Genomic DNA, 14,429 nt, shown 5'->3' on the forward strand with positions numbered 1-14,429 from the left:
AGAAAGAACAACAGTGTCTTCTAGATATCAGCCACGTGGAAGAGGAGGCTATGGTCGAGGGCAGCGAGGAGGAAATCAAAAGGACTTGCAATGTTGGACTTGTTATGATTTTGGCCATACAAGCAGAGAATGCCATAAAAATAGACAGACGGGACAGCGCGGGAAACCTGGTGGTTGCTGGACATGTGGGAGACCTGGGCACATTAGCAGAGATTGCAGCCAGAATCCGGGAAACGAAAACAGGCTGATGTGAAGGGTCACACGTCAGCCAAAATATTGGACCCTGATAGAAATTACCCTTTGGATGAAGACAAGGTAGAAACTGACTGTTTTAGCACGGGACTGTCAATTGTTTGTAGTGGGAAGATTGAAGGAAGACTGGTGGATATGTTAGTCGATACTGGCTCAGTTTATACACTGATAAGTGAAGCTTTGTGGGAGACCTTACGGAGTAACTTGTGCACGAGTGATAGGTACAGGTGTGCAGCAGGTAGTAGCACTATTGTACCTAGTACACTTGAGTTAGTAAGGGAACAGCACAAGGTCGTATCAGCAAATGGTGAACCTATTGATATCTTAGGGAAAACACAACTAAGTATTTGTATAGGACAGGAAGTGGGAAGACAGTCAGTTTTAGTAGCTAGGGACCTGGCACAGGAGTGCATCCTTGGGGTTGATTTTATGAGGGCCCATAAATTGATAATTGATTTTGATACCATGGCATTGAAATCTAAAACAACAAATATTTGCCTTAAGAAAGGAAACGCTAATCTTGCGTGTAACATAAAATGTGCTAAAAAAGAAGTAATTCCTGCTGGACATGAAAAGATTATTGACGGAAAACTTGTTGCTAAGGGCAGAGGAGAGGTTATGACGACAAATTATGTCGGTATAATTGAATCAAAATTAAGGCAAACAAATGAGAAACCTGTACTGTTAGCACGAAGCCTTGTAATGTCCAAAAAATTAACTGTACCATTGAGGGTAGCAAATTTTTCAAGTGAAGACGTGACAATCTACAAAAACACTACTCTAGGGATTTTCTCTACGATTGATGAGAACTTTGATAAAGACAAGGGTGTTTGTGGTGCGGTAAACAGTTCTACGGGTTGTACTGGCATCAGGAACACAATTGATAATATGCATGTTGATTGTTCATTAAATCTTGAACAAAAAGGAAGACTCAATTCCCTGTTAGAGGAATATAGCAGCATATTTTCAAATGGACCAGCTGATCTTGGTCGAACCTCATTGGTGAAACACCACATTGAAACCGGTAGTAGTTGTCCCCTGCGACAAGGGGTAAGACGTGTGCCTATACACAAGCAGAAAGAAATCAAAGATCACATTGACAACATGTTACAGGAAAGGATTATTCAGCCATCATGAAGCCCTTGGGCAGCTCCTGTGATTTTAGTGCCTAAGAAGGATGGTAGTACTAGGTTTTGTATTGATTATCGCCGGATAAATTCAGTCACTAAAATAGATGCATATCCATTACCACGGATAGACCAGACGTTGGATGCTCTTGCAGGGGCAAAATTATTCTCTTCTCTCGATTTAGTTAGTGGTTACTGGCAGATAGAATTAGATGCTGAAAGCAGAGAGAAGAGTGCGTTTACAACCAACTGGGGACTTTACGAGTTTAATGTCATTTCCGTTTGGTCTCTGTGGGGCACCTAGCACTTTTCAGAGACTGATGGAAACAGTTCTGGCGGGATTACAGTGGGACCTGTGTTTAGTTTACCTTGATGACATTATCATCTTTAGTCACACTTTCGATGAACATTTAGTCAGACTCAAGGAGGTATTCGAAAGAATTCGAGGAGCGAACTTGAAGTTAAAACCTTCCAAATGTCACCTTTTGAAATCAAGAATTAATTGTTTAGGTCATGTAATTTCAGAAAAAGGTATTGAACCCGATGAAGCAAAAATCAAAGCTGTTAAGGACTGGACCCCTCCAAAATCTGCATCAGAGGTTCAGCAATTTTTAGGATTCGCCTCGTATTATAGACGATTTGTTGCAAAGTTTTCAGATATTGCATCACCATTATATAAATTGACTCAACAAAATACACCATTTATTTGGAATGATCGATGCCAAGATGCATTCTTGGAGTTGAAGAGGAAACTAACGACGGAACCTATTTTGGCTTTTCCGCTCAGTGACTGTGAGTTCATAGTTGATACTGATGCGAGTGATTTTGGAATAGGCGCTGTACTCTCACAGGTCCAGAATGAAAAGGAAGTCGTTATAGCTTATTCGAGTCGAACATTGAGCAAGTCTGAAAGGAACTACTGTACTACGAGAAAAGAGCTTCTAGCATTAGTGTTTTTCATTAAACAATATCGTCATTATTTGTATGGCAAGAAATTTCGGGCAAGAACAGATCACAAAGCACTGAAATGGCTTTTCTCAATGAAGGAACCGGAAGGTCAAACTGCTCGGTGGATCACACAGTTATCAGAGTATGAATTTTCTATAGAACACAGAGAAGGTAAACGTCATAGAAATGCAGACGGAATGTCTAGAATACCTTGCAACCAGTGTGGTAATGAGGATAATAATAATGCTACCTCTGTTGTAAATAAGCAATTTTGTTATGAACAGAATGATACGTCGAGGAGACAACAAAAATTAGTGAATAAGAATGATACATCAGCTGGTTCTGGAACAGCATGTTGCAGCTCTAGAATCACTGATACGTCATCTACGTTAAGAGACCAGTCATCAAATGATAGTTTCCAGAAAGCGCAACAGAAACAAGACAAAGACATTTATATGGTTTTATCTTGGGACATTGGAAATAGACGACCAGAATTTCGTGACGTTGAAGGAAAAAGTCCTGTGGTTAAGGACTTGTGGAGCAAGTTTGACCAATTGGTATTACACAATGAAATGCTATATATAAGATGGGAAAATGCAAGGAAAGAAGAATATAAATTGAAGATGGTTGTTCCACGTAAATTAGTCAATGAAATACTATACAACCTTCATACTAGCCCACTAGGGGGACATTTGGGAGTGTCAAAAACATTTGGAAAAGTTTCTGAAAGATTTTATTGGTTTGGACTGAGGCGTGACGTTGAAAATTATGTCGCTAACTGCGTTGAATGTGTTACAAGGAAGAATCCGAGTAGAACAGCTAGAGCGCCGTTACAGCCACATTATTCTGGAGCTCCATTTGAGAAAATAGCAATTGACATATTGGAAGTGCCTATGTCGGATCAAGGGAACAGATTTATTGTGGTAATTGGAGATTATTTCTCTAAGTGGGCAGAGGCTTTCCCTTTAAAGAATCACACAGCTCCTGTGATCGCCGAAATCCTCATTGATCAGTTTGTATGTAGATTTGGTGCACCATTCCAATTGCATAGTTACCAGGGGCCTGAATTTGAGTCTCGACTGATATCAGAACTATGCAAGTTACTAGGAATTGATAAAACAAGGACGACTACGTACCACCCTCAATCAGACGGTCAAGTTGAAAGATTCAATAGAACACTGCTCTCTATGCTCAGCAAGTACGTCAAAGAAAACCAAAGAGACTGGGATGTTCACCTACAAAAAGTGATGATGGGGTATAGAACTAGTGAACATGAGTCTACAAAGTTTTCCCCGGCTTATGTTCTTTTTGGAAGGGAACTTAGACTTCCACTGGATGTGCAGTATCAGTTGCCTGATGGCAGCACTGCAAAACATGCCAGTGAATATGTGACGAGAACTAAGGAGAGATTTTTACAGGCATACGAAGTAGTAAGGGACTTTGTGCTTGACGATGAACTTGATTAACTTTATGACAATTGATATATTTTAAACATGTGTGTAAATTTTGTCGTATCAAGAATTTATTTTATTCATATAGATACGAGGACGTGTCTTACATAGTGGAGGACAATGTTATATGGTACGTTATAGTGTTTGTTACGTTATCAGATTAGATCGGTGATGAGGGAGACCGGAAGTGAGATTGTCGTCAGGACAAAAGCGTGTGGCAGATTTAAAAAGGACAATTAGTTGTTACTGGACCAGATGAGTTAAGTTGAACATTTACTAACATTCTCAACTGTTATCTTGTTGTACATATTCAATTACAAATGTAAATAATAAACTGATTGATACGTTTACTTCTTGTGTGTTCTTCTTGTGTGTTACAATAGCATAGAATTAACGTATATTCCATATTTTTTCGAATTGGTGCTTAGCGGGCTGATATGAAAAGTTTATCACATGCTTCGATTGTTATCACATGTCTTTCCGTAAAGTTATCACATGACATTCCGGTAATACTCGACAAATTCCGGAAAATACACCTCAAGACTACGTTTTCAGTGAAAACATTACAAAGTAGTGCATAAAACAATTATGTGGATACTGGAAAGTTTATTGTGTAAAATAATATGAAAAATAAACAAAAACAAAAACAAACAAATTTTTCAATAAATGCATTTTTTTTAAAGTTTGAAACATAATTTAGAAAGCTACTTTAAAAAAGGTTGGCTTTTCCAAACAATATTCATTATGTTTATTGTTGGGGTTTTTTTTTTGTCGATTCGTCCATGTTAAAATATTGGGTTTTTTTCTGTTGAGGCATATGATAGAAAGATTTAAATCGAATGAACAAAAATTTGGGTCCGACGTCCGTGGACTTTTCACTCTCTAAAAGGATCAATATATGAATCTATTATTTTTCTTTACTGTTGAAGCAACAATCAATATGTTGACGCAAGAAGCAATATCAGCCCTCGAGCCATGCGGCTCTTGGGCTGATATTGAACCTAGGGCTGATAATACATGTGATATGAAAAATGCCATGTAATAATCTGATATTATTTCACATGTGAAATTATCGGTTTTTATTTAACTGGGAAATCAATTTAATTCATTGCAACCAATGTAATAATATTTGATAACTTAGTGAACCGCTTTATTAATATGAAAATATTATTGTTTTCTAAATCTCTTTAAATCTTGACCAAAATTAGTATATGTCTACTTTTAGGATTAAACTATATCATGTCATATTACAGAGGGCCCAGATGGGGTTAACATAATAGAGAATTATGGGTAAAAGGTGCAGAATAAATTGTTTAAAATATTATAAATAGAGGGGGGGGAAAAGAATAGAAAATAAGCTGTTAATTATACCAAAAAAAAAGTTCTTAATGGACAACTGAATAAAGAAAAGAGGAAATAAGATCTGAAAATTAAAGACAAAACAATTGAAGGAATCCCCTCCGGACCCTCATTGTTATTAACTAATATTGAGTATTTTGTATTACTTTTAAAAACATAAGATTTTTAACCGATTACGTACTCTCAAAATGATTTTCCAATCATTGAATAGATAATTTGGGGTTAAACTACATGTTCTATTTACAATGACGAAATCTATTGTTTGAAAGTATGGACGTGAAGATTTCGATCTAAGTTAAAAGCTTTGTTCAAGCATTGTTAAACTTTCATTTAGAAACTTTAAATGAATTTTGAAACGTAATGCATGTGGGTCTTTGACTTTTAATTAACTAGTTTGTCAAAGGAATAAAATAAAATCATACGTTAATGCATGAGAGATATATTTGTTAATGACTTACAATAATCAACAAATTGGGTGGAACTTTGTGCTGGAATTACACCAGTCCATAATATAGCATTCAGTATAAGGCTTCGACAGATTAATATATTTTGAAAAACATGGAAAAGGAAAAATGAGAAATATTGGAAAACATGCCATAATACAAATATAAGGTTAGTGTGCATCGTCCATGTGAATTTAAAACAAAAACAAAATCCTTTTTTTGTTTAAATCCTGTAACTATAGGTCAGACACGTATCAAACGATAATCACTGCATTATCGTAGTTTCCTTACTTGGGACAAATGAATACAGAATGTGGCATTATTATGGTGTCATTTTATATAGAATAATAATATATAAGGATCGAATGAACGCCAATGAGAAAACTCTCCCCCCGAGACCTACTGACATTGAAGTTAACAAAGTGATATAAATAATAAAGTGTGGTATGATAGCCAATGAGACAACAATCCACCAAAGTTCAAATGAAGTGGATGCAAGCAATCCCATGTATACGTCATCGTACGGTTTTCAACAATGAGCAAAATCCATACTGCATATTGAGCTATAAAAGGCCCGAGAAGAAAAATGTAAAACAAGAAAACGAACGGCCTAATTTATGAACAAAACAAATACGATATATAGCAACAAACGACAACCAGTACTGAATAACAGGCTGCTGACTCAAAAACAGACACATACAGAATGTTACGGGGTTAAACATGTTTGCTGGCACAAAACCCTCCCATTTCCTGGGACAGTGGTGTGAGATTACAACATTATAACACGTATAAAGGTCAGTTTAAAAGAACTAAACTCATAAGACCGAGTCATCGCAGTTACTGAAAGCTAATAGATAAATCATGTAAATGTATCTAAGACATCTTCGCGAGCCAAGGGTTACGAGCCATTTCATTCTTCTCCAGGGAGGTGGATCGTAGCCCTTGGCTAGCAAAGATGGTATCTAAGAATAAAGTTATTTTTATATTTACATGTTCTCCTTATTACTCCATCTATGTTATTTTACGTAGAATGACAATATGTCATGATGAGGGTAATAAGTATCGGATTATAGAATAGAGATTAATGAACAAAACTCATAAAAAATAAAAGAGGTAAAATTGTGGAAGCCAGACGCACGTTTCGAAATAGAACATGGGGAAAATGCAAGTATTGTCTTTTATTTTTAAAACACGAAAAAATGGTCGAGAAAATCCGCAAAAAGCAAAAATATTTGAAATATCAAATTCTACCTACTGTTTCAGATTTCCTTAGTTATTATCTTAGATCAAATATAATAGATAAATCTTTAACAGAAACAAAAAATATCATCAGAGTTTTACCATCTGTGTGTGAAAACTATAATAGACACCGGTAAAATAGACAAAATTAACCAACAAGACAGAAACCGCAAATAAGTAACGAGGAAGATAATGTTACTCAACAACTTATTTTTATAGGTGTAATTGCTCAAAATGAAAAGTAAACTGTTTATTTTTTCTCTTCTTTTTTTTGCGTTTTGAGCAAAAACTTAACATAGATAGAGAGAAACTGTAAACATGAAAAAAGATCAAGATTACAATATTGTTAATTTTCTTGCAAAAATATTGAAGTTTTCTGTCGTAAGAAAGCAGAGCGTGTCTGTATTCGAGGGACTAAGAATATGAAAAATATTGTGTTGTCAGAAATGCAAAGTAGTAAACTATGGAAACATCCAACCATACTATCCACACTCATCTGTGTCCACACTTGTAAACTATGGAATAAATAATATGAATCAAAATAGTTTTTGATAGAAAAAAAGCTAAATTAGATGTTCTAATGAAAAAAAATTAAATCACATTTAAAATAGCTGTTAACGAGAAACCCCATGGCGCTATTACAAACTTACAATTGGTTTAAAATAGCTGTTCACGAAAACCCCATGGCGCTATTATAAACTTACAATGAGTTTAAAATAGCTGTTAACGCGAAACCCCATGGCGCTATTACAAACTTACAATGGGTTTAAAATAGCTGTTCACGAGAAACCCCATGGCGCAATTACACACTTACAATGATCAACATATGATAAAATATAAAAATATATATTTATAATTTCATGATATTTTTATTATTTTTGGATTAAATGGATTAATTGCGAGTCATTGATTTACGAATAATTAAAAACTAACAATAAATATAGTACAATAATAATAAATTATTTTGTTAAAGTGTCACGTGTTGATTAACAGTGGAACAATAGGTTCATAAGGGATGACACTTGTGGTTTTTATGAATATACGGAGATAAGGCGTTAATTATTTAGTTTATATTGTAAGCATACAAAGCAGTCTAATTACGACTACATGTGTATATGAATAAGTTGATTGAGTTTTTAATTGAATATGTGTTGCATTTCCTATTTTGTGAACCGAAAATTTCAAAAATAAGATGTATCACAATTTCAAAAATAAGATATATAACATAATTTCAAAAATAAGATATATAACATAATTTCAAAAATAAGATATATAACATAATTTCAAAGATGAAATGAATAATTATGTGATACTGATTCAGTGTGTCCAGAATAAACATCTCTTGGTCACTCATTCTTGTAGTAAAATAGATTAAAATTAAAACAAGATAGAATGTCTTCCGTAGACGGGTGTTCGTTCTATTCGTCTTCCTAATGAAAAAGCTGACAGAACCAGGGGCGGATCCAGCGATTTTAAAAAGGGGGGTTCCAATTATATGCCCCCATTCAAATGCATTGATCTTCCCAAAAAAGGGGGGTTCCAACCCCCGGACCCCCTTTTGGATCCGCCAATGAGAACACTAGTCAAACATTCAATGGGATCATAGTGATGTTAGTATGTAAAGCTACGTTTAACACCAAGAGTTCACATATTACCGACCGTTGGAGGGCTGAAAAGCCCGTCAAGGTCGTTAAACACTTCCATATATATGAGTTCATATCGACCACGCGAGGGCTTTATAGTTAGTCAATATTCATTATGTTTTTCGCAGAATTCGTTTAACTCTATCAAAATAGTAACGGGGGCTTTAGTCCACTACAAAAATAATATTCTAGTCGGAAAGATTGGTATTTAATGAGTTTGTTTCCAATCAAAATCCAGCCCAGTGAATCAATACACAAAACATATACTAGAGATCACTGTGTATTTCTGACAAATGTAGTTTAGGTAAATAATTATTAATGAGTAAATTCGCCACCAGAATTTTTGCTGAATTTAAATTAAACTTTATCTTAAAATTTCAATGCAATAATACATTTTCACCTTTCCATCATATCAATTTTCCGTAACCCCATGCAATTAAGTCATCTTAAAATCTTATTTGTCATGTGACATGTCAAACATGATTGTCCTGCTTTAAAATTAATATTTTATATAGCACCTTGTAAGAATCACGTCAATATTTGTAAACATTTCTTGATTGTTTATTTTCTTTTTATTAGGGGATTGTTTGATCAGCACGTATTGTTGTAGTAATCCGATTTAAGATGGACATTTATTGACTCCGTACAAAGTAATCAATGACCGCCATTGCTTCACAAAAAGCTTACCTGTATGAAACGAGGGGCAGTGCAAAGGGAAGGCAGAGGCACAATTTGGACTATAAACTTGAAGGTCGTCATGCAACGCTCGCTTGTCGGGATTCTGCATCGCTTAAAGGAAAATTTTCATTAAGTATAGGACGCAAAGTAGATTTGTCTAAAGAAAAGGAAGAGAAAGAAAAAAGAAAAGATGAACGAAGCGATGCTGATCCTGTGATTTTACCGAAATGTAGAGAGGAAACGTCGACCGATCTAATGGAAAAGTGCGAAACATCGGTTGAAGAATCGGCATATCAACTCATGCGTGAAAATACAGATGACGTACCATTGACTGAAGAGCTTCTTAGTAATGATACAAATCTTTATCCAACTATATGTTCAGAATGTGCTAAATTAAGTCTGTATCGAAAAATTGGACGGTTTAAAAATGCAATTATAAATGATGATAAGGAACTAAATACTTGTGTTATTTGTGAAAAAAAGAAACTTTCAAATAGGAAATCTGTGAAAGATGAAAAAACTTTACTGATGTCAATTATATATCCACATGATTTTTATGATCGATATCAGAGTGTAAGACGAAATTTCCAAACACCATCTGATGATGTTGAAAGAAAACGAGAACGCATAAGGAAAACAATCCATCAGAAAACTATAGTGCCGAAACAGAGTATAACACTTCCGGATACCGTAAATGAAGGAGATAAAGTCCTCCTTAAGCCTCATGTTGTAAGATTCAAAGAAAAGGAGAAACAAAGGAGGGAAAGCATTGTAAATGTCGTAAATCATGAGTTCGAAATTGACAACAGAATTATATCTAGTAGCATTAACATTCTACCGCCATTAAAAGTGACAACACCAATGCCTACGAAACCTAAGCATATGCGATGTATACCTCAGACGAAGGCTTACTTTGTCGCATCAATGACCTCTGAGAGTGTCTCAAGAGAACATAAGTGTTCTTGGTTTGATCAAAAGAAATCATTTAGAGGCTTTATGCTGTCAAGGAGTGAAAAATTCGAAAGACCAAAACTAGCAGACGTGAGACACTGTAAGTATATTATTTCAGAAAATTCATAGACATGCAAATAAAGTCAATATAATGTAGGTTTCTGATAACATCTTCAGTTCTCAAGCAGGTTTTGAAAATAGACATTGCTTTTGAAACAAAAACATCTGGAAAATCAAGTCGCGTAAAAAACAAAAAACAACAACAAGAAAACAAACAAACAACGACACAAGATAAAAAAAAATAAAAAATAGATAAACAGGACACGTAAATTGAGATCAGTGTATGACCACAAAGTTGTCGAATGGACATTTAATATTTAGTTTGCTAAAAGGTTAACTTCATAATCGAGGAAATTCATAAGTGGTCAATATTGGCCATAAAAAAATCCAGTTTACATATATAAAAATAATTATAAAATCAATGAATAGTAGTTCCAGATTTTTTTTATAAGTGGGTACCTGACTAAGAGGAGGCCCGCTCCAGTCATACTTTAGTGATTCCATAAACATTTTTTTTCGACAAAAGGGTGGACCAGGCACTGAGCAACACAAAAAATACTAAAAAAAATAAGCATTGAGTAGCACAAAACACTTCGCAGAATATGTACTCTCAGTGGTAGCTCTTTGGAAATGTTTAATTATTCACATCTGCTTAACACTTTAACATGTATTATAGTTAATGTCCCGATTCAGATTGAACGCGTTCTTATTTTAATCCATAAAAAATATTCCCCTTTTAGTATGAGCACACTACCTTATATAACGCACAAACAAGACATTATCAATCGACTTTTTGTTTAGTTTCCTTTGGTACATGACATCGGACTTCTTTCTGTACTGTGCGTATGGTTGTGTGTTTTTTTTCTATATTGGGTAGAGGTTTTATGGGGAGGGTTGAGATATCCAAAAAACATGTTAAACCTCGTCGCATGTTTTCGCCTTTCCTTAGTCAGAAGCCTCTGGCCTTGACCTCACGTTTCAGCTAGCAAGCAAGCTAACCAAGGATATTACATTTACCTACACATTCAATGCAATCGGCTGTAAGTTATTTTAACTTACTTTGGGTATATTGTATCTTTTATCATTCTTTTTTTACGGCATATTGATAATTGTTAAATGAACCTGCGATCTTTTATACTTGTAGCTAAATTGTAAGCTTTTTCATGTTCTTTTGACTTTTTTAAAAGATTTATGGAGTTAAGTTTTTCGGTCTATATGCAAACAAAATAGCTTGATTACTTGTCCATGAAGTTCAGGGACTTGTCTTTTACTGCATTTATAAGGAATTTGGTGCCAACGTCAGATATTTGAGTCTCTTAAATCTCTTCACCCATGTCCAGACTCAGGACATTAAGTTGTACGTATTGTGCGAACGCTTACTTGTAAATCACCGTATGTTGACAGCTATACTAAACTATAGAGTGTTAATCTAGATGTATGTCCGGTTTTGAGTTGATATCTAACAATTGATGCCAATTTTCACCACACACAGAAAACTTTAAAAGTTTAACTATAGCCGAAGAGTGATATTAGTATACCTTTACAGCAGATTTCAATGAGTATGTAGCTAAAGGTAATATCTTTGGTTAGCTTGCTTGTTAGCTGAACCGTGAAGTCATTGTTAGGTTAGGTAAGCTATCCTCCTTTAATAGTAGACTAGCCCAACAGATAACCAATGTATCTCTTTGTAGGACTAAACTGCTTTAAAAGGAGGGTAGTATACCTTATCAAACAATGACTTCACGGTTCAGCTAACAAGCAAGCTAACCAAAGATATTACCATTAGCTACATACTCACTGAAATCTGCTGTAACATAAATTTGATATACATATTCCTTTTATCTGTTAGCTACTGAAATATCTTAAATGAGATGTCTTATCTGTTTTAGCTTTATTCAACGTTGGGAGCTTAGGATTGACAATTGGCATTCCAGAATACAACGACAAACTAGTAAACAGACAAACAACTACGAACAATTTTCTCTCTCGAACATGTACATCCCTAACAAACCTAAATAGACCTCAGAGTTTACACGCGCCTATGAAGAATAAAGTCCGGCCTCCTGGGTCAGTCGGACATAGAAGTATGCCATGAGAGTTTTGTTGACTTGCCTTTTATGATAGAATGACAGTTTTCGGAAAGGATAGAAATGAACCTTATTTTATTCTGTTATTACGTAAAAATGTTGATCATATTAGACAAAGATTATTTTCTTGGCAAAACAAAATGTTTGAAAATCTATTTGATATTGGTAGGACTGTTCATGTATTGTTTAATATTAAATTTACTTGTTATTCATTATTTGTCAACAAGTTATGTCTGTTTTTAATGTATCTCTAAATGGTAAATATTTGACAAATCTGCAAGTTCGTCGGATGACATAGGATTAAAAAAAGGGTTCACATCACAAAGTTCTTTTGAAGTTCAACTTCCAATGCTATATCTGAAAAGTTGAGGTAGAGAATTTCGGAAATTCCCTCTGCATGTTTCCGGGACATCATGACAACTTCCTGCATTTCTAAATTAACAAACATATCTGAAGTTTTTTTCTGAACTCAGCGGGATTTTAAAACATGTTTCATAACAGACATATTACAAAATATTAGAGAACTTATTTTACACCACAGCGCACAATAAGAAAGATTTCAAGTGAAACGAAATTTAAACTATTGATTTTCTTATCTTTAACCATTAACTGGAACAAATTAACCATACCATTCAATTGGGTGTTAATTTTCGTGTCGAATATATAGAAGTATTGCAATTATTTTCTATATATTATTTATATGTTATACAATACTTGGTTATGTTTTATGAATATTTAAAGCCCGAGGCGAGCTTGCTAAATCTCCCGTAGTTGTCCGTTCACTCTGATCATTTACATATTTTGCAAAAATAATAAAAATAATTTCATAACAAAATAATAGAATAATATTTCATATTAAAAATATTTAAAAAAAAACCAATGTTGTGTTGGATCATATGGAATAAATTGTCTATAATTAATTGTTCTGTTTAAATGATTCAATGAAAAAGAAACGTATAATATGAATAAAGCTAGGCAGTCTAGTCATCAAGATTAATACAACAAACAAGAGGTGAACATTTGAATATATATACATGGGAGGTGGATTTTGAGAGTGAATAACTTGATATAGATATATATATAGATATATATATGTTTAGACGAGTTGTATATACATTATGTACACAGCCATGTATCACCATCATTGATGGCGATCCGATGGATACATCTATTGTAGGGTTGTCACTGACTCAGACGTACTTATGAATATAATTATTTTCTGTGACTGTATCTTACATTAATTTGTAGGATCCTTTACTATAGATAATTTAGCTGATCTGTAACAATAACACCTTCATGCCTTATATATCATGTACTGTAGTACGCCGCTAGATTAAAACTGACGTGGAAAGGTAACATATGGCCACCGAAAGCTCTTTTTTTGAGAGCCCAGGTGGTCGTGTGGTCTAGCGGGACGGCTGCAGTGCAGGCGATTTGGTGTCACGATATCACAGTAGCATGGGTTCGAATCCCGGCGAGGGAAGAACCAAAAAAATTTGCGAAAGCAAATTTACAGATCTAACATTGTTGGGTTGATGTTTAGACGAGTTGTATATATATATATATATATATATAGCTTTAGGAGTCTCTGGCCTTTGTTAGTCTTGTATTATTTTAATTTTAGTTTCTTGTGTACAATTTGGAAATTAGTATAGCGTTCATTATCACTGAACTAGTATATATTTGTTTAGGGGCCAGCTGAAGGAAGCCTCCGGGTGCGGGAATTTCTCGCTACATTGAAGACCTGTTGGTGACCTTCTGCTGTTGTTGTTTTATTTGGTCGGGTTGTTGTCTCTTTGACACATTCCCCATTTCCATTCTCAATTTTATATATAGACTTACACAAGATGGAAAAGTTAATTCTGTAACACAAAATGCAGGACAGAAATGGTAAGCAACAGATAAAAAAAAACATAACAGAAAAAAAACATCCGCCCATGTATATTGGTTCCCCTTTATGAAATAAAGCGTTGTTCTTCATGGTCCCCATGCAATTGCTTCACCCGCATAAACTGTATTGGAAAAAAGGTTAAAAATACATACATCAAAAAAGTTAGACAGCATACTATACAGTTATTATAACATTTTTATAAAGTAATTATATTATTCAATCCAACTTCAATTCTACCGAAGACATTTTTTTACCAAACACTGATTGTGTTTTAGGTATCTGTTGATTTTTAAAACAATA

General features: G+C 34.5%; 2 protein-coding genes across 2 annotated transcripts; both read left to right on the top strand.

Annotated features, from left to right (window-relative positions):
- The first annotated feature begins 387 nt into the window (after nucleotides 1–387).
- On the top strand, nucleotides 388–1,389 carry LOC134687932 (uncharacterized). The gene has a single exon (XM_063548392.1). It carries the CDS (start codon nucleotides 388–390, stop codon nucleotides 1,387–1,389), a length of 1,002 nt encoding a protein of 333 aa, XP_063404462.1.
- A 3,986-nt stretch (nucleotides 1,390–5,375) lies between these two features.
- LOC134687416 (uncharacterized) lies at nucleotides 5,376–12,450 on the top strand. Its single transcript, XM_063547698.1, has 3 exons — nucleotides 5,376–5,749; nucleotides 9,042–10,191; nucleotides 12,041–12,450. Exons 2-3 carry the CDS (start codon nucleotides 9,120–9,122, stop codon nucleotides 12,244–12,246), a joined length of 1,278 nt encoding a protein of 425 aa, XP_063403768.1. The 5' UTR covers nucleotides 5,376–5,749; nucleotides 9,042–9,119; the 3' UTR covers nucleotides 12,247–12,450.
- Nucleotides 12,451–14,429: the final 1,979 nt, after the last annotated feature.

This window comes from Mytilus trossulus, chromosome 10 (genome assembly GCF_036588685.1).
Source record: "Mytilus trossulus isolate FHL-02 chromosome 10, PNRI_Mtr1.1.1.hap1, whole genome shotgun sequence".
NCBI classification, from domain to species: domain Eukaryota; kingdom Metazoa; phylum Mollusca; class Bivalvia; order Mytilida; family Mytilidae; genus Mytilus; species Mytilus trossulus.